The 25,969-nt window shown below is 41.1% G+C and overlaps 1 protein-coding gene across 10 annotated transcripts in view; it reads left to right on the top strand.

Moving 5' to 3' along the window:
• Positions 1 to 15,856, top strand: part of LOC119647651 (synaptotagmin-1) — a 325,595-nt gene extending 309,739 nt beyond the window's left edge. For 8 of the 10 annotated variants that reach the window (XM_038048720.1, XM_038048719.1, XM_038048713.1 and 5 more), the window contains 2 exons: positions 6,468 to 6,608; positions 6,696 to 8,898. In XM_038048720.1, the coding sequence (XP_037904648.1) occupies positions 6,468 to 6,608; positions 6,696 to 6,842 (288 nt within the window). In that variant the 3' untranslated portion in view covers positions 6,843 to 8,898. Of the gene's footprint in view, positions 1 to 6,467; positions 6,609 to 6,695; positions 8,899 to 15,205 lie in introns of those variants that run through there. The other 2 variants (XR_005248917.1, XR_005248918.1) reach the window with 2 other exon arrangements.
• Positions 15,857 to 25,969: the final 10,113 nt, after the last annotated feature.

Below are 25,969 nucleotides of genomic sequence, written 5' to 3'. Positions count from 1 at the left end.
TATCTGTTTTATTGGGAATATCTAATCAACCAATATTGGGATTGGGTTGTGGCATTGAGTAGGTCCTAGAAATATAGGGCCTATAGAATTTTTACCTGTTCCATTTTTTTGACAAAATTTCCACTTCATCTCTGCAAAATATCATTTTGATATGGAAACCTGCTACCATTCTTTGCGTCTTATTTATTATTCTGTCTGGGGATCTCGCCATTTATATACTTTAATTTTTTGTGACATTTTTGAATTCCATGGAACAATTAATATCGAACCTGATCGATGGGTGAATCTGCTACTCCCACTATTTACTATCCAAGATCTATATCTTGCTCTGACAAGGTAGTGGTCTTTGTTACAATTTTCTCCGTGATATGAGCGTACATCAGGAATCCTAGACGCAGCTCGTTTCTTGATCAGAACGTGATTAATTTAGATGCACGTCGTCCCATCTGGAGGGGCCCATGTTTTTTATGACAAGCAAATCATGGGATTGTCATATTATTGCTGCAAGTGAATTCTATGAGCTACTTCCTTTCTCGTTAGTGATGTAGCAGAGCAAGCTCCAGTAACCACAAGGAGAACCAGATCGTTTACGATCTTTACGCTGAGGTCCCCGAGTATAATTTTCATGTCGGTAGGACGCATTGTATCAAATACTGACTGATTCGCACCAATTTTTTCGTTGAATGATTTCAGTCCATTACGTAATGAGCAAGATGTTTATGGACGACAAAAGGATTGAGCAGTCCTAAGTCTGCATCCACTTGATGTCGGACCAGACCAAATGGGGAGCAATTTTTTGGTCCACGCCACTTCAAAAATAGGCGAAGACGGCTTTATGGTTTCTTACGCTCAATCGAGCATTTCACATCTGCTACATCGTGCTACAGTAGAGTAGGGTCTTCTCAGGAAAACATGGTTGGTAGGTGGGGTTGATGCGTTGTACTCCATTTAGAGCAAAATGTCAATGTAGATGTCGACCAAAGAACTCTTTTGAATGATTGTTTTTTTATGGAGTGGATCTGTTTTCTAAAATTTTGGATGCAAAAATATTTAAAATAAAGTTCTTTGCTTGCCGCGGAATTGGCCGAAGAGCTAGAAGAATGCAGGTTGGCAAGGAAGATAGTGTTTGTCATTTTTTCAGGTTACCAATTTACATTCTATACAAAGAACCCCAAAAAATCGATGATTTTTGAGATCACAAATCTCATATCATATCATATACAATATTATATATATTTAATGAATTGCACAACCAACAATTATTCCTCGGGGACTTAGGTTCCTAAGAAGGAAAATTACTAGGTTTCAGTCGCGTGCGGGAGGAGAATCCTCTAAATTATTTTTGGACCCCTACATAAACATTGACGCTCTTATTCAACGATGAATTTAGGAGTCATACTTTGACAATTTGGTTGCAGAGCAATATGCGGTAATGAGCGGGTTATCTACTCCATGTGGATGAAGATGACCCAGCCAGGAAAGTTTAGAGGAGCAATGTCTAGTAGTCTGGTAGAAAAAAAAAACATGACAAACCGTGCGTCAAGTAGCGCAACAGCGTCGGTCAGCACACTAGATAGCTGTCAGAAACATCGAATCGAATGCGAACCTTGACGCAAAGTTGGAATGTTTCCAGGCTATTATTAAGGCTAGTCTAAATGGGAAACCAGTTGTTTGAAAAATTTATTAGTAACGCACTACCTATCCAAAAGAATCTATATCTTGGGTACCGAGAATGCTGAACGACGAACAAAAAAAAACGAATTCTGTGGCTTCTTTCGAGTGCAAAGCTTAAGATGTTTCAAATTAATCAGAGCCAGTTTTGTGTCCGTTTATCATCATGGATAAGGCTTGGATCCATAACGGTGATCTGTAGATCAAGGAGCAACACCAGGATCATCAATGACATAGAAAAATCAAGTTTCAACGTCCCCAGGGTAGTGATGACATCTTTGATGAACATGTAATCATTATGATTAACTACCATGAATTACCTACCGCACAGAATGGGAATATGAGGAGCTATCGAGGAGCAAAGGTGGCGCGAACTTCAAACTGGGCTTCCCTTTCACTGGGATAAAACTTGGGGATTTAGAGTAACGACTGCCATAATTGCTTTTAATTCGTCACTCCTACATAATTGTCAAAAGAGAACGTCAAATTGATGTTGACGTCGGCATACTACATAAGCGATTTTGGTTAAATGGTGATAGCAGATCTGGCGATGTTAAAACGTTTCGTGTTACTGTAAGGTGAAACAATACTGCCCAAATATCCAGCTTGTATGATAGCGTCGATAGCTTCTCTGCTCCTTCATTTGATGCAAATGAGAGCTTGGGCTTTGCTGGTATTTATCTTCAGTCCAATTCTCCTCACCTTTTTCCTCAGATTTTTGACTCAGTGAGACATCTATCAAAAACGTTACCAGAATAATTTAACTTTACTTCTAATTGGGGGAGCAGTCCATATCCGCATATTACTGGGACTTATTGTTTAATTTATGACAATTGGAATGTCACTATGTTTTATTTTGTTGGGAGTCGTAGTGAAGTGATTCTTCCACCTCATGAATTTCTCCTCATCATGGACGGGAAGTCGAATTTTATCGTCCTTGACCAACTCACAGAGTTGCCGCCGAATTGGAATTCACAGTTCTCAGTCTAACTTAGTGAGCCTCCTGCAGACATTAACAAATACGTAGTGATAAATACGACATTACTTGCAGCATTCGATACTACCGAACATGGGTTTGAATTAGGTAATCAACATTCTACCCGCCTATTACGCCAATCATGTATTTTCAGAGAACAAAACGGATGCGGAAATTGCTCGAAAATATGCCAGCAATTTTAACAGCACAAACGATCTAACAAGGCAGACGGCCGCGGTCTCAGCAGACTATTATAGGAATGTTTAATTGAATAACGGTCAACTTGTATAGAAATAATGGAAGAGAAGACAAAAACTCACTGAGGAAAAGAACAACTGGTCCTCGGAATACCGACATATGAGGAATAAAAAACTCGCTATTCGGCATTTAAAAAATAAAATTTGGTTTTTTCTTTCATTATAAAATAAGCCGAAAAAACGGCACACACGACCGAAGAAATCATCATCATCATCATCAACGGCGCAATAACCAGTATTCGGTCTAGGCCTGCCTTAATATGGAACTCCAGACATCCTGGTTTTGCGCCAAGGTCCACCAATTCGATATCCCTAAAAGCAGTCTGGCGTCCTGACCTACGTCAGCGCTCCATCTCAGGCAGGTTCTGCCTCGTCTTCTTTTCCTACCATAGATGCGTCCCTTATAGACTTTCCGGGCTGGATCATCCTCATTCATACGGATTAAGTGACCCACCCACCGGACGGTCATGGCATCGCTCATAAATTTCGTCGTTATGTAGGCTGCGTACCCAAAACATACACAACACTAAATCCGCCTAAACGAGCTAAGGCGCCATACCTCCGAGCGCCTTGGACCGCGTCTCATTCAATCAGGACGATTAATTTACAGCACATTGTCACTACTTGGCGATGCCCGACTTCGACGGATCCCATAATCTCTCCGATTATGAAAGCTAATCTACCAAGCGTAAGACACCAAAACAATTATTTGAAGTGTCTGTCTGATCGTGGCGTTCCTGGCCCAGGCAAATCGTTTGTGAAGGTGCTTGACAAAAGGGCTTCTTCAATATCCTTCCTGATTTCAAGCAACCCAGCCAAAAATGAGAACGAGAAGTAATATGCGATATGTCCAACTCTTTGTGATAATCGAAGGTCGTTGCTCATTACGGTCATCAGACCGTTTCTAAATTTTTGCAGTCAGGCAAGTTGCATTACTCAGAAACGTGTTGATTTTGTTCGATTGCTCAGAGATGAGCAAACATGAGGCTATGCTCAGTCGAAAAAACTGCATGAATACATATTTACACATCAACAGGTTTCCCGCTATCCGACCCAAGTGTCGCACTTCATGAGAGATCTGGCAACTCCTCACAGGTTTGCCTGTCTGTCTATCACAGCCGTTTTACTCGGAAACGGCTGAATCGATTACAATGAAATTTTGTGAGAATATGTGGCCTGTATGTTGATTGCATCATTTTGCGTTGAGATTAACAGGGGAAGCTCCCCATACGGGTGAAATATAGACATGGGGACTACCAAACTGTAATTAAGGCGAACACATATATTCACACACGTATTCAAATGATATTCAGCAATCAACATCTTTGAGGATAAAGTGAAATAGAACAACGTCTTCTCCGTTACATCAACGATGAGAATGTGGAATGAGGAGGTTGAAATGCACTTCTTCGTAATGACATACTTGACTACCATCCATTCGTGTACTTTCGGATCAGTATCTGTTGAAAGGAGTGGATCTTAAAGGTACAAAACGGAGGGATATGTTCTCAAGAGAAAGAAAGATAGGAGGAAGCGATCATTATATGGAGAGGGGAAATATATGAGTATACCGATATTCTTAAATTAGGGTAAACCCGAAGATCATCAAACTTGGTCAAAGGAGGAGGCGGAAACTAGAGAAGCGGAAGGATATAACCGCGAACAAGTTCTTATGTTCAATATAGAAAACCATTGAGGTTGGAGCTGGGATAATAGCCAAAGGACAGGAGATTATCATCATCATACCTAACGAGATCGATGAAATCACTGCGAAGGGGGAAATTCGCGCCCTGCGATGGCTGCAATCCAACTGGAGCCAGCCGGGGGAGTAAACCTTATTTATCGATTCAGCTGATAAAAAGCGCATTCTGCAAAGCGTTTTGGGAACAAGAAAATGAAGAAAACCGAGACTAAATGAATAGCTAATGCCAGAGTGCTCAGCCAACCATGAAGGTTTAGATATTGGAAATATTTGAACACTCAATGGGATGGGCACCATGGCAATACCATCCGAAACAAAAAAGGCCATCATGATGCCCTGAGGAAAGCAGACTGGGTCACCTTCAACCACCGCTGATGTGGTTACCTCAAAGCTCACAAGAAAAAGGCGAGGTCTACAAGCATTCAAAGCCAAAGACCTCATTCAAAACGACCCACTGGGAAGATGTGTTGGTGGGTTGACCTAAAACAACAATGATTGTTCCAACTCTACTGTATGAAAAATTCCCCCAAATCCAAGTACTGCCGCCTATCTGGCAGCTGCAGTACCATCTTGGGAGTCCTACCAAAACTGGAAACTATAGTGGACCACCAATATCTGATGGAGATGAAAACCATATCTGCTCAGCCTCAGCAGCAAAAGAAGTTCCTATCGCCATTAGACAAGCAAGATTGGTAAGAGCCTAGCAGGATGTTGTTGATTAGGGTTACCTGTATGATTCTAGAATATCACAATAGTGGTGAGTGCCGTAAATCAAAGTGATCTTCATAAAATCTTTATTCAAAACTTCATTTTACTTTCTCTCAAGACGGATTTTTAAGATTTTGTGTGAAACAAAGCCTAATTGAATTCGAGACATAAACTTCGTCTGTTCATCTGTCCGTCTTTTATTTAAAGAGGTGGACATTTTCAGAGGACACTGGCCTGGACATGCCAGCGTTTAGCATTTTTATCCACTGAGACTACCCCGACACCCTCGTACCGCGCAGAACCACCAGAAGATATTACATCACGGGGCGAAGTCAGCTCACTCTAGCTTCATCACCTTTCTTCTATACGCGGCGCACGTAACCACGCTTTTCTCCTCTCTACTGCCTTTCTTAGTTTGTTCTGAATAAATGCGATCATGGAGATGATCGCATCCCAAGTCTCTTCACGTGCTACCATTCTTGGCACAAGATTTTCTGGTACCAGCAGGTTTCCTAGAGTCTCCTCTTAATTCCTCCTTTCTTCCATAAATCTTGGACGGGGTTCTCTGGGATTTCAGAGCAATTTTGATAGTTGGATGAAGTATTCAGTTTAAACCTCCTACTGGCGATATCCTCCATTCCCCGTGAGAAACTGGGTAAGATTAAAATTGATCTCACTGTAGCATCGTGGTGACGAGAGCTAGCTGGCCCCATATTAGATAGACGTTTTGCGGTTATAATTTTTGGGTATCGAGCCCCTAATATTTTTTTGAAAAACTAGTTTCTTAAACACTTATACTCCAATTGAAACACCCCAGAAAAATACTCTCAACAATTCTAGGAAATTTGAACAGTGTTTCGTGAGTTGCGGCAAACTATCTAGAGCGCAAACGGGAATATGATGACGAATTGACACTGACACGGTATGAAAGTCATCTCTTATATCCTAGGAAGTAATTTCTGATAGGGAATTGGAAATTTCCGAATTATTATAGAACCAGCAGTTGACTTTGGCAAACTTTTCTCATTTTTCTCATTTTTCATCCTCCATAACTTTTGACCAAGATTAGGTTACTAACGTAAATCACGGTATTTTACCTTTATCAGTTATTGTGATAATTCAGCTTAAACCTACAAAATGTGTATATTTTCAGCTCTATCTAATCCAAAATGGAAAACGTGTCAAGAAGAAGAAAACCAGCAATGGAAAATCAAACGACCCAACAAATCCCATATGGAATGAGGCATTCAACTTCAGTGTACCTACATCTGCTGTAAACTCAACAGGAATTGAGGTAATTTACTCGTAATTTGATAAAAGATTGCCCTCGTAAACTAGTCGCATTTCCAAAAAAAAAATGTAATTTTGAATCACTTTCCAGATTTACGTTGTATCGACCGGAGGTGAAGCCAATGCAATCGGCAGTTGCGGTCTCGGCCTACAAGAGCATGGCCCCGGAAAGCAGCACTGGCAGGATATGATCCACAACGCACGGAAACCCACAGCCATGTGGCACTATCTCAGATAAGTTGCAAATTCCACCAAGGACTACATAGAAACGTAAGACATAAGGAATCAAGCCAGAGCAACCCGAAGGGAATTAGTTATTCGTGTATTGACCAGATAGACCAAAGTGACGGAGCAAAATCGACCACAGGGATCCTGCGGACTTAGGGAAAATGTAGGTTATTTTGAGTAATGCGTGTAGCGGTAGTTAGTTAGGCAGGCAGAGATTTGCAACTGATTAAGTGTCCATTACCAGAAATTATGCTGTTTAAAATGTGCTTTTCAGCCCGAAATATTCCATTCCATTCAACGGAGTCCTGCATGGTTCAAATGTACCTGAAACGTTTTGTAAATTGATTGATGTATTGGAGATTAAATGAATAGTTGAACCTTCCTTTCCCTGTTGTAAAATAGCATTCAGCCTTTCCTGTACGAGGATCCTTAAATGTCCTAAGTAGGTAGGGTGCTGCACCCTTGACTATTTCTGCTTCAAGTAGTTGAGGTTTTTGTTCGATTGAAATTTATACCCTGAGCCACTTGAACGTCATGTTTTTGTTGACAAATTTTTCGCCGCTTTATTTTCTTCTTTTGCAATAAAACGATTTGAGTGGAGGGTCTTGAGTAGCAATTTTCAGAATTAATAGTGTGTTTTGTTGTCATCGCATGGGAATCAATTTCATTCATGGGGTAAAAGTGGAATAATGTCGCAATGGGTTTGGGGACATATGGAAATTATTGGCTTTTTATTATACGATTTTGATTTTTGAGTGGTATTTGCTGGCAATGGCCCTTCAATAATTTCGAAGTATGTATGTATCCTTATAATTAATATTTCAGAAGGAAGAGCTAATTTCGTAGTTTATTTCTATCTGCCAGAAACTGATATAAAATTTTGTTAAGATGAAATTAATTACACCCAATCAATGAAGAATTGAAAAGATCTTGCTCCCTTATTTTAGATGTTTACATTAAGTTTTCTATATTTTCTCCCAAATGTTTGGTTTAAATGGGATAGTAAGGTGTTCATTATACAGAATGATGTAAACACACTTTAAATATTTTGCTTTTCTGCTTTTGCCTTTCCATAAATGTTCTTCTGCCTTTGCAATTTTGAGGCGATACCTTCTACTTTTGACTTAAAGTACTTCCTACCACCAAAATATCGAGCTACAAATGTGCTAGCTAGGAAGGGAGGGGGAAGGGCACCTTTATCCTATCTATAGGAGGCTTCGCCCCTTATCCAACATCTGAATTAAGGATCATCTATTCTCATCTTTAACTATTAGAAAAATTATCCAATTCTACCTCCAAGAGTATCGGGTGACTTTACAAATGAAAGATTAATTCTGCTAGAAGTGTCGCTTTCTACAATTTATGAAATAGTGCAGTTCGTTAAGTTTTCTCTAGGAAAAAGGGAGCTACTACTTTCATTCATTCAGCATAGCAAAGTGGATCTATAACGTCAACGTCAGCGAGAAGTTTGAATTCTAATGGAAAAGAATTGATTTGTACTAAAGCTCGCTTGAGATTAATTTTATCCTAAACCAGATTAGGCAGAAGATAGTGAACTTGCTTAATTTTAGTTAGCAATTAATATTGAAGAGAGCAGTGAGGCCTGTGCTGTAATGCAAACAGAATCACTCCATTTTCCATTTTGTCATACTTTTACGAAAATATTACAACATTTTGGCACACGTCGACCGCATGGGAACTGTAACTACGCTGCCAGCAAGGGAGACGACTTTTCCTTTTCTTCAAACAGCAACGAAAATGAAGAGTCAACAAAAATGGAACTCTGATGGCACGACTGAAAATTCGCCGGTTCACAGGACGTTGCAAGCTTTATTTTTTCTCAAGAAAGATCCCCCGCTTCATTTTCAGATGAAATTACTATTCAATTTACTACTTTGAGGGAGCAAATACCTTTCGAAGGGTGAAAAATACGCATTTGCCGGGATTTTTTTTAGAGGGGATAAAATCTTCTTTTTCTTCAGCCTTTGTCCCGTTCACAAGCGGGATTGGCTCGTCGTGATCGGTTTCGCTATTTGGCTCTATCGAATGCCTGATCTGGGTGCAATCTCGAGGCTTTTAAATCCCCATCCAGCGTATCAAACCACCGTTGTTTAGGTCTGCCTTTTGGTCGTTTACCATCGACTTCGATGTTCAAACCAATCTTGGCAAGTGAATTCTCGTTAGCACGAATTGCGTGACCATATCATCGAAGACGCCTCTCTCGCAACTTTTCCACGACCGGTGCAACCCCATAACGATCGCGGATATCCTCATTTCGGATTAGATCATAACGTGTCACGCCACTAGTCCAACGTAACATCTTCGTTTCCATTACCGCGAGACGCCGTTCATTGTCTTTTATAGTTGGCCAACACTCAGAACCATAGAGAGCGACAGGACGGACAGCATTGCGGTTTTCGATTTGAGACGTTCGTTGATATGTCGATCACAAAAAACACCAGTTGTGGAACACCACTTCATCCAGGTTGCATTAATGCGTGAAGCAATTTCATAACGCTGGCTGATAGTGTTGACCCGAGGTATTTAAATCGCTCAGTTCTGGGATAAAATAGTCTGATCATTTTAAAATGAACACATAAGTTTATTCTAACTTCAAACTAATAAGAAAAATTTGTTTTTCTTTGGATATCCGACAAAATGGCGGCGTTAAGAGTAGAATTCCGACCTGTGTTTCTCGCGACATCAAAAAGTGCTGCAGGTGTAATTTTTTTTCTTTTGATCCGAAAAAGAAGAAATGAGTGTTATTCGTTTACTGACATATTAGACGAAGGATATATATATAAAATGATGAAAAAGTGCAAAATTGAAAATATGGTAGCCATTTGACTAGGAAGGTCAAATTTTCGACTATTTTTTCGTCATATTTGACCCCAAAAAACTTATTTATTTACAGAATATCCTCCAAATTTTAGGTATTTTTTCTGGTAATATTACTGAGAGCAACCTCTACAAATTTCATCAAATTGGTCGATAACTGTTTAAGCTACAATAGGACCAGTTTTTGAAAAAGAAGTTTCGAGATAATCGCGTTTAAAGATAAAAAATGTTAAAACTATTGGTTCTACTGACTTACCGATTAATCAGCGATTCCGGGCGGATACAGTACAAGACCATTTTAATTCTTAATACTTCAAATACTTTTGAATCTTTCATCTTATGAGAATTTGACATTATGAATGCTTTTAAATCTTCTTGCTTAAACAGGGGACAGCAAATGTTGTCGCAGCGCTCTAAACTATATTCGATAATTTGGAGAATATTTAATATTTCCAGTTATTTTTTGGTCAATATACTCGTAAGATATCATACTTTTGAAATATTGAAAAAAAATCGATTTTTTTTAAATTTCTAAAGGTATTTCTCCCCTTAAAGGATGTACTTATTTTCACTTTGCCTGATACCTTCACTTCAACTTTGCTAGTCTTTTACTTACCATGCAGCTATTACAGTAACTTAGCACTTACGGGACTATTTGAATGTCCAATTTCGCAGACATGAACAGTCCTAGAAACTGCTCCACTAAATGGTTGAGTGTTTCTTAGCTGATTTTTAGATTTTGCTACTAAATCTCAGTAACTAAATTCAATAATGCAGATAAATCTCGCACACAAACATATCCACCGATTTTCATAGTTTCGCTTCTCCACTGCCAATGGATTTCAGTTTGTTTTGTCTTCAACTGTAGAGAAAATTTGAAGGCGAACTGTTATTGATTGAAATCGACGAACAATTAGTTAGTTTCCAAGGAGGTTTACCTAGTAACTTTAAATCTGAATTATCTAATCTTAAGGGGGTCATCCCATGAGTGGGATCTGAAGAATCGACTTTTTTGGCATTAATTGTATTCTACAGTAGTGGTCAAAACTTTGGAAACTTTCATCTAAATATGAATGCTGTCAATTTTAAGTTAATTAATTAATTTAATTAGTTAATTAATTAAAAAACTTTCAGTTAAAAACTAAAGCGGCCATTTTTTCAACTCGTCAAAAGTTTGGAAACCTTTGTCTTAGAAGTAGTTTAAAATAATAACAATGTGAGAAAAGGAGTAATTTTGATTTGAGATTTTTGGTAAAATTTTGTTGAATAGGCTCTAGTCTTTCTTATTCTTATTCTTATTCACATCTTCGCGGAATAGATTCAACTAAGTTCATTATTACATCAACTAGAGTTGTGAACTATTTGTTGGACAGCAGCCATTAATTCAGCTCTTTTAGAAAAGTTTTGATCTCAAATACGTCAATCTAACTCTTCTCAAAAATGCTTAATAAGTTTCCTATCAGGACTGTGAGAAAACCAGGTTATTTTTGCAATTTGGTTGTCATTTGGCCAATTTTGAAGAGACTTGGACGTGAGCGCAGGAACGCTATTCTGCGAGAAGACCCAGTATCTTCATATCTTGCCATGAGCATATTATAACATGTTCTTTCCCAAAACGTCATAATACATGGCCGATCTCATAACTACTTCAACTTGTATCAATGGACCGACACCATCGCAAGAAAAACACCCTATACTAAATGTTAGGGCCGAAAATTTCGGACCAAACTGATATCACCCCCAGATCATTGGTACTTGGGATCGTTGCAAGCTCCACATGGATGGCGAAGATATCTAATTCCATCAGTAACACCCAGATTAAGCTTGTTTTCGTTGCTCCATAAAACGCGACCCCAATCAGCGACTGATCAATCTTTATGAGTTCGCAAATTTTTTATCTAGCTTTAGTCCATTTTTACTAAAAATTATTATAGACGCATGACCGTGTGATTGGCCGCCTTTCTTCGCCCCAATGGTATCGAGTCTATATGCGTCATTGGCTGCTTTCCGTTTCACTTCCAAGTTAATGGGGGTTAAATTTAGAATAGTTTCAAGTGCCGCAGTCCGCGTAGTACTCATTGCTCCAGTAACACTTAGGCAACCAAGTCTCTGAATGTACGTTAGCAGCTTCCTGCTGTTAGCAAAGTTCAGTCTGTGCCACCAGATGATGCACGCATGCATCAAAATGGGTTTTATTATGGATGCATACATCCAGTATATCGGTTTCGGTGAAAGTACCCAGGTCTTACCTATCGCATTCCTACAGCACCAGAGCAATCTGCAGGATTTCTGATATTGTTCCTGGATATGATGGTTCCTCGCTAACTTGGAGTCGAAATGTATTCCTAAGTGCTTGACTGTTTGTGCCAGCTGGATTTCCGCCCCTGCTAAGGTAGGTAGCGTATAGCTACCCCACCTGACGTTCCTAGTGAACATAACTAGTCCAGTCTTCCTAGCGTTCGCCGTGAGGCTATTGCGGAGGCACCAACTGTAGATTTCATGCAGAGTTGCATTCAAGCGGTCACATATTGTGTCCGCAAACTTGCCGGTAATTATTACGACTAGGTCGTCCGCAAATGCTTGCGCGAAGACTTTTTGGTCCTCCAGGAACCACAGCAGGGTATCCATCACTAAGAGCCATAACAGTGGAGAGAGAACCCCTCCCTGTGGGCAACCGCTGAGACATCCTGCTTCAATAGACTTCTGGCCGACCGATATGTGGATTTTTCTCCACTCTGTTTTCTCTGTATGTGAAATATCCAACTGATTAGCAGCAGTTCGATTCGTGTTGGTGTGGTGTTTTATCCTTCTTTGGCATCTTGAGTGGACAGCTTTCTTCAAAAGCTTCTCTCATGCTAGCTGTGATCATCTGGATTGTCTTCTCAATTCCAGCAATGGATTTGATGCACTTCCCAGGGATCGTGACTCGGGCGCTCAATTCTATTTTATACATCACCCAATCTGTCTTCCTCGGATTCCGAAATGGTGGTGGTGAAGGATCCTTGCCTATTACGAAATCAATGCGTCTGTGATCCGAGAGTGTGATATCGTTTGATACTCTCCACTCTCCGTTCAGAGCCGCGATGTCAAGAGATGCCATCGTGATGTTGATGACCTCTCGCCTGACCACGTTAAAATCGGTTCCTACTAGATACTCCAGTAGTCTCGATCTTCTTGCATTGATGTTCGAACTTCCCCAGCATATGTGCTGAGCGTTGACATTACATCCTGCTATTACCCCCATGTCTCTACTTCCGGCATATTGGATAGCTTTGATGAATGTTTCACTGGGAACGTCTTCTGCGTCGTAGGGAAAATATGCAGAGCACCATAGTATCTCTTTATCCCTCTGTTGACTTTTTATGGTAAAGCTTACCCGATGTGGTGTCGTCATCACATAGGTCGTTAACCAAATTAGCCTGGAAGTTTTTGAAGACTACCATGAAGGTACGGGGTCAATCGCTTCCATTGGCATACAATAGGTCAACATGTTGGAAGTTTGGGCCCCTGACTACCCCACCAACAATCCACGGTTCTTGTATGAGATGCCCGCTCTTAGTCTAGTTTCCAATTTCTCCCATAATGGGAGATGGTTAGGGGCTAGATTGTTCATAGTCGTGGGTGGCTTCGAAAACTCTGACTCCGTAGCATTTGGGTAGTCGAAATTTTCAGCTTTCATATTCATGTTTTGGTCATTTTTATTGCAGCAGGGAGCTACTACAGGATGGGCCAGCATGAAAAGGTGGTGTCTGAGGGGAGTATATAAATCTCGTGATGCTAACATAATATCCAAGGCGACTTCAACGAATCCTGGTCTAAGAAAAGTTGTAGCGGTGCCTTCATATCTACGTTTAGCTCGTGGTTGGCTGCGGTATCTAAAATACGCTTTTCTCTTGAATTTGGGGTTTGCGTATCCTATTCTTCAATGCTAGCACATACCAGCTTATCAACATTAAATCCTTGGTTCTGATGTACGCAATGCTATTCCTAGCTCCATTTTGTGCTTGAGTCAGTTAGCTTTTGCCGGATCGCCAAATCACCACGACACTAGTTTCGCTCTAGATCACTTTGCGTTAACATTTGTGCCATATTGTTCACCGATTATTGCGATAGTTCTACTTCTGTGCATTTTTGGAGATAGAGATCTCTTATTTGCTGCGTTTTTGGTCACTCATATATCTTTTGTAGAGGCATAACAGGTGATCTGTAAGCTTGTTTGTCGCACCGATTGTTTTGGTGTCTTTCATTGTTACAGCGGCAGATTAGCCTACTTCTGTGTGGGTCCTCGCAGTCCATCCCTAGAATAATCTTGATTGCGACATTGATAATACTTCAGTTGGGAAAACCGAAATTTACAAACCGACCATTGAAGCGATTTGACACTTTTCCCTATTGAATGAAATTGGGTTTTCAATTATTTTTTTAGATGATTTTAGATGAGAAAAAAGGTTTCAAAAGCATTCAACTTCGATTATCATTATTTATCTAAAACACTGTCGACAGCTAGAAAATTTACAAAAAAGACATGAAAAAAATATGAGAAGAAGTGAATGCACTTACAGTTAACAGAATGTCCAAAACTCGGGAGAATGTCTCTACCTAAAATTCAAACAAAAATCAAATTCAGATAGAATCACTTTATAGAGAATCTTATTCACAAATGCATCGTACCGTCTACTAAAACTGCAACTTCAAAAATATATTCTGTAAAAAAACTGCATTGATTGATGCAAAAGGAAAATTCTTATGAGTAAAAACTTACTTAAGTAAATAATAGTTATTATATAAATAAGAAAGGACAAAGTCTACTTATAAATATATTATATGATATATAAAGGATAATAACCTACAAGAATTTATTTTGAAAAATAGCGAAAAACTTTATATAAATAGTGAAAACTAATATGAGAATGCATTAATTAAAAAAAAAACTATTTTAAAAGGCTAAATTAAACGCGCTATGAACATATAAACCCTATCATAATGGATGTTGTAGCTGTATCTATTACCTATTTACATACCCACACCGAAGCATACACACTAAATTAAGCAAGAGATAAATGCAAAAAATCAAAATTGCGCAAAAAAACTAATAAAACTATCAAAATATTTACAAACTTAGTGACACTAACCGACTTACTCTGACTTGTAAGTATCAAATTCTATAAATCTGGAACCTGACTCTGGAATGACAACATGTCCCTTTCAATAAAAAGACGAAAAATGCATTGCCTTATTTAATTCTTCTTGGAATAAGCGGGAGTTAGTCGGAGAGAACGAAAAGAGAAAGATACAATGGAGTGCACAATCGCACGTTATTCATTCACTTTACAACTTTCTCATGAATTTATTTTATCTCAGTAGCTTAGTACATATATCCTTGTATTTCGTGAACTTTTGCATAAAACTATAAATCTTTATTAGATATGTACATTTTTCAAAAAGATTTACACGTACTGCTCTTTACTATTCATTGTAATTTATATTTATATATTTTCATCACAAACTATTTACTAAGAAACGAATCTTTTCAAGTTTATATACTACAAACAGTTCCAGTAGAGACGGAATATTTTTAAGGAAGATATAGGGAGCGAACTGAATATACATCCTTCAAAGGCCATCCATGAAATAATGAATATTCAATAGATACTTCTAAATTAACACTTTTCGAACTTGTTACAATTTATATTATTCTACAACTACATATACACTGCGGTACACTCTTGATGAATTTACTCAATTTTCGAGCACAACAGGTTTTCAACACTGACAAAATAAAAGATAAAACAGAAACTTGGAACGCAACCACCTAAGATTATACATTCTATATTCTACTATCTAATATTTTTTAACAAACAAAAGATATATATTTAACAAATAAATTTACAAAAATAGTTATATGAATGAAAAAAAAACCTATAAATGGTCTAAATAAATAGTTAATAATATATAAAATATAAAAATATTGAAATATATAAATATTAAAGAATAAAATATAAATTAACAATTATTCTAGACGAAATATACCTATTTATTGCGCAAGAGGAAAATATATAAAAATTAGTTGAAATGAGATAGTATAAAATCTGTTGTAAAAATGATAAACTACGAAGGAAATGTTATGTATATTGTCTGTCGCTAATTATAAAGAAAATAAATTATTTAAATAACGTACCGACTTAACGTTTTCTCTTTTCGAATATTGAATGAATCCTACCCAGTGGTTTGTTGTTGATTTTTCAAAATGTGTTCTTCTCTCTGCCGATTTTTATGGTCTGCAATGTGCGAAAAATATTTCTTTTATTCAAAACTTGTTTGGATTACTGAAGTCATAAATCTAATATTCACATCAAGTTACATTTCTAATTGGAGAAATATAATATTTTTCTCAATCAGTCAGTGGAAGCCAGTCACATTCTGTAGCAACGTAAGCAATCCGCTCAGGGTAATGATAGTGAAATCGTAGTGCTTGCGCCGCGTTTTGGCAGAATAGTAACAAATACTGTTGGGGTTCAATAAAGTGAGTAAGAAGAATTAAAAAAAACTGTCATATACAAGAATATATTATTTCAAGAACAGACTTTTACCGCCCTGCGGTCAAATAAGTTACAATTTATTAGTTTATTAAATGAAACCTTAAAACAAGTCGGGAAACCGGAAACTGGGCGCTTCAAGTATGAAAGGTTTTGTTTGCTTCTTCTGTGAGTATATTTGAGTGTAGAACTTTCTTATTTGTGCGTAGCCCGTTATATATGTATAAGCATTTAGCATGTTAGATAAAGACAACTTTGAACTGCTGTAACTTTGTTGCTAATAATATGATTTTAATCAAACCTGGAGATAATATGCTTCATATCATATTTTATACCACTACCAACTTTTATAACTCTGGGATAAACTTAAGAGGGGTTTTACTGAATTTTCCTAAAAATATGGTAATATCATCATCATCATCAACGGCGCAACAACCGGTATCCGATCTAGGCCTGCCTTAATAAGGAACTCCAAACATCCCGGTTTTGCGCCGAGGTCCACCAATTCGATATCCCTAAAAGCTGTCTGGCGTCCTGACCTACGCCATCGCTCCATCTTAGGCAGGGTCTGCCTCGTTTTCTTTTTCTACCATATATATTGCCCTTATAGACTTTCCGGGTGGGATCATCCTCATCCATACGGATTAAGTGACCCGCCCACCGCCACCTGTTGAGCCGGATTTTATCCAGAACCGCACGGTCATAGTATCGCTCATAGATTTCGTCATTGTGTAGGCTACGGAATCGTCCATCCTCATGTAGGGGGCCAAAAATTCCTCGGAGGATTCTTTTCTCGAACGCGGCCAAGAGTTCGCAATTTTTCTTGCTAAGAACCCAAGTTTCCGAGGAATGGCAAGATCATAGTCTTGTACAGTAAGAGCTTTGACCCTATGGTGAGACGTTTCGAGCGGAACAGTTTTTGTAAGCTGAAATAGGCTATGTTGGCTGACAACAACCGTGCGCGGATTTCATCATCGTAGTTGTTATCGGTTGTGATTTTCGACCCTAGATAGGAGAAATTGTCAACGGTCTCAAAGTTGTATTCTCCTATCCTTATTCTTCTTCGTGTTTGACCAGTGCGGTTTGATGTTGTTAGTTGATTCGTCTTCGGTGCTGACGTTCCCACCATATATTTTGTCTTGCCTTCATTGATGTGCAGCCCAAGATCTCGCGCCAGTTACCGCCTGCTCAATGTGGATGAAGGCAGTTTGTACGTCTCCGGTACCTCTTGCATTTACCTCAGCATCACGGATCACTTTCTCGAGGGCCAGGTTAAAGAGGACGCATGATAGAGCATCCCTCTGTCGTAGACCGTTGTTGATGTCGAATGGTCTTGAGAGCGATCCTGCTGCTTTTATCTGGCTTCGCACATTGGTCAGGGTCAGCCTAGTCAGTCTTATTAATTTCGTCGGGATACCGAATTCTCTCATGGCGGTGTACAGTTTTACCCTGGCTATGCTATCATAGGCGGCTTTAAAGTCAATGAACAGATGATGCAACTGTTGTCCATATTCCAACAGTTTTTTCATCGCTTGCCGCACAGAGAAAATCTGATCTGTTGCTGATTTGCTTGAATTGAAGCCTCTTTGGTATGGGCCAATGATTTTCTGGGTATATGGGGCTATCCGGCTTAGCAAGATAGTGGAGAATATCTTATAGATGGTACTCAGCAACGTGATACCTCTATAATTGCTGCACTGCGTGATATCTCCCTTTCTATGTATGAGACAGATAATGCCTCGTTGCCAATCGTCAGGCATTGATTCGCTGTCCCATACCTTGAACACAAGTTGATGGTGTAACACTTGGTGTAACTGGTTGCCTCCACATTTAACCAATTCGGCTTTAATTCCATCGGCTCCTGGCGACTTATGATTTTTTAGCCGACGAATTGCACGGACTGTTTCTCCTAAACTTGGTGGTGGCAGTATTTGTCCGTCGTCTTCAGTTGGCGAGACCTCCAACTCGCCGATTTTCTGGTTGTTCAGTAGCTCATCAAAGCACTCAACCCATTGCTCTAATATGCCCATTCTGTCGGAAATCAGATTTCCCTCTTTGTCTCGACAGGATGAGCATCGAGGTGTACAAGGCGGTTGCTCCCAGGAATTTTCTAGTTCACAGACTTGTTGGTTCTCCCAGGCTTCCTTTTTCCGTCTGTGAAGTCGCTTCTCCGCTCAACGGAGTTCGTGATAAGTCTCTGCGCGTGCCCGCGTTCTTTGAGAATGCAACATTACTCGGTATGCGGCATTCTTCCGTTCCGTTGCTAGCTTACATTCATCGTCAAACTAGCCGTTCCGACTCCTTTTGCGGCTGGGGTCAAGTATGTTTGTGGCCGTATCCATGATAACGTTCTTCAGGTGATTGTGAAGATCATTTGTTGATGCGTCATCTCCAGGTCCTCTGTTGGCTGCGGTTATTGCGACATCCATTTCTCTCTGATAAGTGTCGCGGAGGGCTGTGTTGGAGTTGGCTTCTGTGTTAACTCTCACCTGATTGTCAGAGGGGATTCTAGATGGTATTGTTATTCGAGCTAGGCTACAAGGCGGTTGCTCCCAGGAATTTTCTAGTTCACAGACTTGTTGGTTCTCCCAGGCTTCCTTTTTCCGTCTGTGAAGTCGCTTCTCCGCTCAACGGAGTTCGTGATAAGTCTCTGCGCGTGCCCGCGTTCTTTGAGAATGCAACATTACTCGGTATGCGGCATTCTTCCGTTCCGTTGCTAGCTTACATTCATCGTCAAACTAGCCGTTCCGACTCCTTTTGCGGCTGGGGTCAAGTATGTTTGTGGCCGTATCCATGATAACGTTCTTCAGGTGATTGTGAAGATCATTTGTTGATGCGTCATCTCCAGGTCCTCTGTTGGCTGCGGTTATTGCGACATCCATTTCTCTCTGATAAGTGTCGCGGAGGGCTGTGTTGGAGTTGGCTTCTGTGTTAACTCTCACCTGATTGTCAGAGGGGATTCTAGATGGTATTGTTATTCGAGCTAGGAGCACCATGCCAACGAGATAGTGATCCGAGTCTATATTGACCCCCCTATATGTTCTGACATTCATCAAGGCTGAGAGGTGGCGGAGTTCGATCAACACGTGGTCAATTTGGTTGAAAGTGGTCCCGTCTGGAGAGGCCCACCAACCACCCAACAACCATTTCGTGTGACCCTGCTAATTGAATAATCCGCAGTCCGTTATCATTTGTTTTTTTCGTGTAAGTTATGGGAGCCAACGTATCGCCTGAATATGAGCACCTTCCCTACTTGGCTGTTAAAATCCCCAAGTATGATTTTAATATTATATCTGGGACAGGCTTCGAGGGTTCGTTCTACTGCCTCGTAGAAGGTATCCTTCTCCGACTCTGCAGTCTCCGCTGTAGGGGCGTGAACGTTTATGAGGCTTATATTTCCAAACTTGCCTCGCAAGCGCAGAGTGCATAGCCGATCGCTTATGTTTTCAAAGCCGATAACAGCAGGTTTCATTTTTTGGCTGACTAAGAAACCTACTCCGAACACATGGTTTACTTCTCCAAGAAACCGGTCCCTGTCCATCGCATCTCTTGTAACGCTATTATATCAACCCTATATTGGGACAGGGTATCAGCTAGCTGCTCATCAGCTTCATCTCTGTACAGGGAGCGCACGTTCCATGAGAAAATGCGCAAATCGTTGATCCGTTGTCGTTACCGGGTCCGTCGTTTTAAAGTCCGTCCTGTCCGAGGCTCCTGTTGTGGCTTCGTAACAAGTTGTTTTCCGTGTAGGATTGTTAGCCCTACCCAACCCCCAACCTGGAGGACCAGTTAGTACAATTTGTCCCGTTTTTAGGCGCGGGAGACTCGCCTTCATCCTTTTCCGTCTGCACCTTTTCGTTAAGAAAGGGCGCCCAGCGGTCACCACGTGGAGGTGGAGATAGGATTTGTTAGTAGAGCTGTTGGTGTTGGTTCAGCAGGCATTTCCCAGGTTTTATGCTCCATCGTGGGTACCAATCCACGTTTCGCCCTGGGACCTATACTACCCTTTGAAAAATAAGGTAAATAAGGTATACTATTATTAACTTAATTTGAACAGATATCGATATGAAGAATATTTTGAGGCCTGGGAACCATACAGAGGCAGCTTCGTGATTTTTTTCAGATTTTTCGGTTGAGTAGTTTCTGAGAATGGGTCCGTTAAAAATCATCAATTTCCACCCCGTTCACTCCCCGCCATTCTAACAAATCTCAAAACTAACATCGACATCGAAAAGGTACTAATCAAGACCTTTCATTTGATATCCCACATGACTATATTCGGTGAAAAAAATGTTTACACCTCCCTTTTACATGTGTGGGGACCCCCCTCCCCCTAAATCTCAACGTAAAAGGATGTCACTCACTGCATGTCTGGGTGTTCACAGTTCCCACCTTCTCATCCAATTTCGTATCAATCGGCATGGCCGTTTCTGAGAAAAGTGCGTGTGACAGACAGACAGACCGGATCCCCGCCAAAATATCGGACAATGCTGGAGCCAACAGCCCAAGTTGGACTTTAGTTAAATCAAGGAAGGAGAGGGGTGAAGCAGGAAAATGATTACAAAACGTAATCATCAAGAAGCACTTGTAATAACAACAAAAGAGGGTATGTCCTATGCTGATATTATACGAAGAGTTAAGGCTGATTTTACGCTGAAGCAACTTAGCGACAATGTAACACGAATTAGGTGAACGCAAAAAGTAGGATTGCTATTCGATTGCAAGCTACCGTCCGCGTAAGTTGGCCAATGGTAGCGATAGAATGTAAAGATCTTGATGAGGTCACTACTAAAGAGGAAATTTGTGCAACGCTCAAACACCAACTGAAACTGGAGGACGGGCAGGAGACGGACATTAAGAGCCTAAAGAGAGCGTACATTTGAACGCAGACAGCGACCCTGACTATGTCTATGACCTCAGCTACAAAAGCACTGTCCGCGGGTAAAATCCGCATCGGTTGGGTCGTGTGCAGGCTACGTGAATAAATCCCACTAAAAAAGTGTTTTAAATGCCTCAGATCCGGACATATGGCGAAGGATTGCACTAGCACCATTGATAGATCCAAACTGTGTTGAAGATGTGGAGAGGAAAATCATTTGGCGAAGGACTGCAGTAAAAACTCTCATTGCCTTCTATGCAGGGAAACCAAAAATCATGTTTCTAACCACCTAACGGGTAGCACCAGGTGTCCAGCCTACAGGATAGCTTTAAGTACACTATATAAATGAGAGTCATTCAGCTGAATCTAAATCACTGCCAAGCCGCCCAGGACCTATTAGCACAGAAAGTACATGAAGAGGAAATCGATGTTGCTATTGTCTGCGAGCAATACAAAAGCCTCCATCACGGCGTCTGGGAAACAGACATAGGCGGAAAGGCTGCGGTGTGGGCTTGCAATCGAGCCTTACAGCAGGGAATGAAGCACCGCGAATACGATTTTGTAAGGATTAAGATCGATGACCTCTATATATACAGCTGTTATGCCGCCACAAGTATGACAATACCAGAGTATTACAACATGCTTGATAGACATCGCAACCCCAACATTATTACTGGCGACTTCAACGCTTGGGCAATGGAGTGGGAAAGCCAGAAAATAAATCAAAGGGGAAAAATCCTACTCGAGGTTTTCTCCTGCCTAAACGTTACCCTGGCAAACATCGAAAGCGTAAACACCTTTAGACGTGGAGAGCTAGGCTCCGTTGTAGATCTTACTTTTGTAAGTGATTCGTTGGTCAAGCATCTACCCTAGTATGTTAGCGAAGAATACACGCATAGCGACCACCAGGCGATATATATTACTATTGAAAAGGGACCCAGAACTATAAATCCTCACCTGAAGGAACCAGAAACAGGTTGGTCATCAAAAGCACTTGATGAGGATACATTTCTCGAGGTATTGCAATGGAACACCGAGTTTACTGGAGCAACCATAGAAAAAGCATCGCAGTTGTCCCAACAGATATACCAAGCATGTGACGCTTCCATGCCAAGACGTGCAACCTCTCGGAAGCGTAACCCTAACTACCGGTGGAACGCTGAAATAGCGAAGTGTCATGCGGAATGCTTGAAGACCAGAAGGCGGAGTCAACGCCTAAGAAACATGTGAGAGTATGAGCGACGGTACCTCGAATATAAGCAGGCACGAAACAAGTTGCAATGGGCCATCACGAAAAGTGAAAATGGTTGCTTCAAGCGACTCTGTGATGAGGCAGACTCAGATTCATGGGGAGGAGCGTACAAGTCCGTTATGTCAGCAATAAAAGGCAAAAGGTCCCCTCCTATTATGTGCCCTAGATTATTGTGGGAGATAGTTTCGACATTGTTCCCCCAACATCCGGAAACAATTTTCCCAATGATACCAATGGGCGAAGACATACCTCCAGTAACCACAGACGAAGTCTTGGATGCAGTGAAAAGGGTCCAGGATGCCGCAGCCCCCGGCATGGATCGAATCCCAAATAAGGCGCTGAAATAGGCATTGAGAATGGCACCAAGCATGTTTGCCCGGGTATTTACAGACTGCCTAAAAGAAGGGTCTTTCCCCGCAGAGTGGAAAATACAAAAGCTTGTATTGATCTCGAAGACAGGTAAGCCGATAGGTGAACCAACATTCTATAGACCTTTCTGTCTTCTGAATACGAGTGGGTAATCTATAACCGGTTATATCCATTAATTGATAGTGGAGTTTTTTTTGTCGAATAGGCAGCTTAGCTTCCGGAAGGCTCGGTCGGCGGTTAATGCTACCAAACTGGTTTTGAACTAGCCAGAAAAGCCTATGACGAAGGAAAATACTGCGGACTTTCTGCCAGATGGAACCATACCATCGAAACGCTCATCGCGGCAAAAACACCAAAATACATATTAAATATAATCTCCGATTACTTCCGGCAGCGGAAGCTACTTTATGATACGGGACGAAGCTCACCTGAAGCATACTGGGCAGAAAGCGGCGACAATCAGCTCAACACTGGCAAGGATGCGGCCCGAAGCACAGTCGACGATTGCTCCTATCGCGAGTCGTCAGCTTTAAGCTACATATCGATTAAGCGCTCTCCGAACATGTTGCGCCTACCGAACAACATCTTATGAGGCAGCATGCGTGATTGCGGGGATGATGATGATGAAAAGGCAGAATTATAAAAACTGAAGTTCAGGTAATAAAGTTGGTCCCTCTGCTTCCAATAGAGGGCGGATTTCAACCTAATATAAAGAACAGTAATAGTCCGGATCTACAAGAGACACCACTTCTAGTAGGAGTACGATGACACGTCGCCTCGGCGATTCCAGCAAACATGGAATTCGATGGAAGGGGTGAGGGCAAACCGGTGGGAATCAGCAAAACGCGAGTTTCATCCGCATATTAGAGGGCAGTGGGTCGTGGACTCTAAGCAACGGTAGCGTCTCTGGAGCAGCCTCGTCATCAACGCCAGTAACCACAATGTAACCAGGCACCGCAGCCACCAGTTGAAATACTTGCAATAGATAGACATCATGCTATCCACTGCGACTCAACTAGCAGAGCAGCAGCCATGGCCGTCAAAAGGTTGTCAACAACGAGTATCTTGGATGAAGCAGGTAAGCGCAAAAATTCCTCTAATCATGCTCGTGGAACCCGCGGAAAATTTCGGAAACACCGAATCAATAATCATCGTCTCTATCACCGAAGGTCTTGCATGAACCGTGTCTTGCTTAGGGATTAAGCGGGTACCTTCGACGGTGATCCACTCTGCATACTTAGCATGCTGGGCGGGTAACCCCCAAAGTCCAGCCCAGTATTCTTGCGCTTCCGTTACCGAAAACTGCACTGTCTGGACACTCTGTTTGGATTTGTTGAGTTGTGTTGCGTTCTGGACACGTCTGAAGTGACTTTCGCCATACCGTCATTAGCGACGTCCAGAATCTCAACTACGGGTGTTTCACTGGGGCTGGCATAGTTCCGGTAAACCCTTCGCACTTTATTTTTCGCCCGTCTGCTGGCATTGCCAGAGTCCCGGTGACGTTCTAGACGAATTTTCCATGGTGGATCTCTTCGGTAACTCAAACCAATACCGTGAAAGCGAATCTTCTGACTGTGCAATCTGAGAGCCGCATCTGCATCACAATACACTAGTCATCATCATCAACGGCGCAACAACCGGTATCCGGTCTAGGCCTGCCCTAATAAGGAACTCCAGACATCTCCGTTTTGCGCCGCGGTCCGCCAATTCGATATCCCTAAAAGCTGTCTGGCGTCCTGGCCTACGCCATCGCTCCATCTTAGGCAGGGTCTGCCTCGTCTTCTTTTTCTACCATCAGGGCAATATCTCCTTATAGACTTTCCGGACTCAGATCATATGCTGCCGAACAATTGCAATAAGCTTTCACCAATGACTAGAAAAGGCTATAACATCAATGACAGACTGGCAAGGGATAGTCTCTGGATTTCTCCGATTACTTAGCTCGGTTTATCCATAGTTACCTCCCGGAGAGACTTTCTTAATACAAGACCGACTATGGGCGAAAAGAATACGTTGTGTCAGAGGGTGTTCCCCAAAGATTTCTATTGGGACCACTTCTATGGAACATAATGTATAATGTTGTGCTAGCCCTTCGCATCCCAGGGAAGGCAACGTTGATGGCAGAAACCTACCGGTGGTTGTAGTAGCGCATGGTTATTCGTACCGGACCTCAAATTTCTTCTTCTTCTCTGGTGCATTTACCACTAGTAAGTAATTCTGCAAAAAGCTGCTATCCATCCCTCCTCCTTTCACAACCGGGCTTGGGACCGGCTACTGGTTTAGAGTTATTTTATTCCCATAAAGAATTAGTTTATACCATTCGTGTTCTTAAAATTGAGGCAGAAGCGTCATATTCCGGGTATTTGTCTGCAGCAAAGGTCAAAAGGCTGAAAGTTCTCGGAACAGCAAGGTTTTTGGATACCAACTGAGAAAATACAACTATGAGGAGCTATATAACTCCGAATCCTTAAGAAAAGGGGTACACGAGCAAAAAACATGGCAAAACGACAAAATGCGGATACACTATAAGAGGACATTAAATGCGTTGCTAGGTGGTTTCGCCCGGCAAATAAAGAATTAAGTGGACACTGAACTTCCTACAATTAAACATTTTTATTTCTGGGTAATAGTTCCAATTAAAACATTAAATTTTTCACATACAATTTTACTCTTGTTAGCGAGAAATACATACAAATTTTCCTTCAATTCTAACTTCAATTTCCTGACAGATCCGGGTATTCCCACTCATAATCAAGGGACGAGTAGTCGAGCAAACTCAGTAGTTTCGCTGGCTAAATCAGGCTGTCCAATGTCTGTGGCCTCACCATTTCTAAGAGCATTATTGGCATAAGCAGTTTCACAACTCTTTGATGAGTGATTGTTCGATTCCTCTGGCGTTGGTATATCTCGAACAGCGCCTATTTTATTGTGGGCGATGGCGGACTCTGCAATTCCTCTATTCACTGCTACTTCTATTTTCCCTTGCGTTCCCATCTCATCGACGTCTACCTTAATCGTTTTGTTTACTGAACTGACCTTCTCAACAGTACCATTGTCATTATCCCGCAGTAAATTATTGTCACTGGTCTTTCGAGACTTTCCGGATGCATCTTCGTTTGACCCGCACTTTTTCAATGAAATTAGTGCAGGATCTGTCAGTCGATCCGTAGGTTTCAGACCGGCCACTTCTATCATAATTCCTGCTGTGTCCCTGTCCTGTCAGATGTTTGCTTCTCTTGACTTTGTACTCCATGTGAAGCAGC

The sequence above is a fragment of the Hermetia illucens genome, chromosome 2 (genome assembly GCF_905115235.1).
Source record: "Hermetia illucens chromosome 2, iHerIll2.2.curated.20191125, whole genome shotgun sequence".
Classification (NCBI taxonomy): domain Eukaryota; kingdom Metazoa; phylum Arthropoda; class Insecta; order Diptera; family Stratiomyidae; genus Hermetia; species Hermetia illucens.
This window is presented reverse-complemented; position numbering and strand designations above follow the sequence as displayed.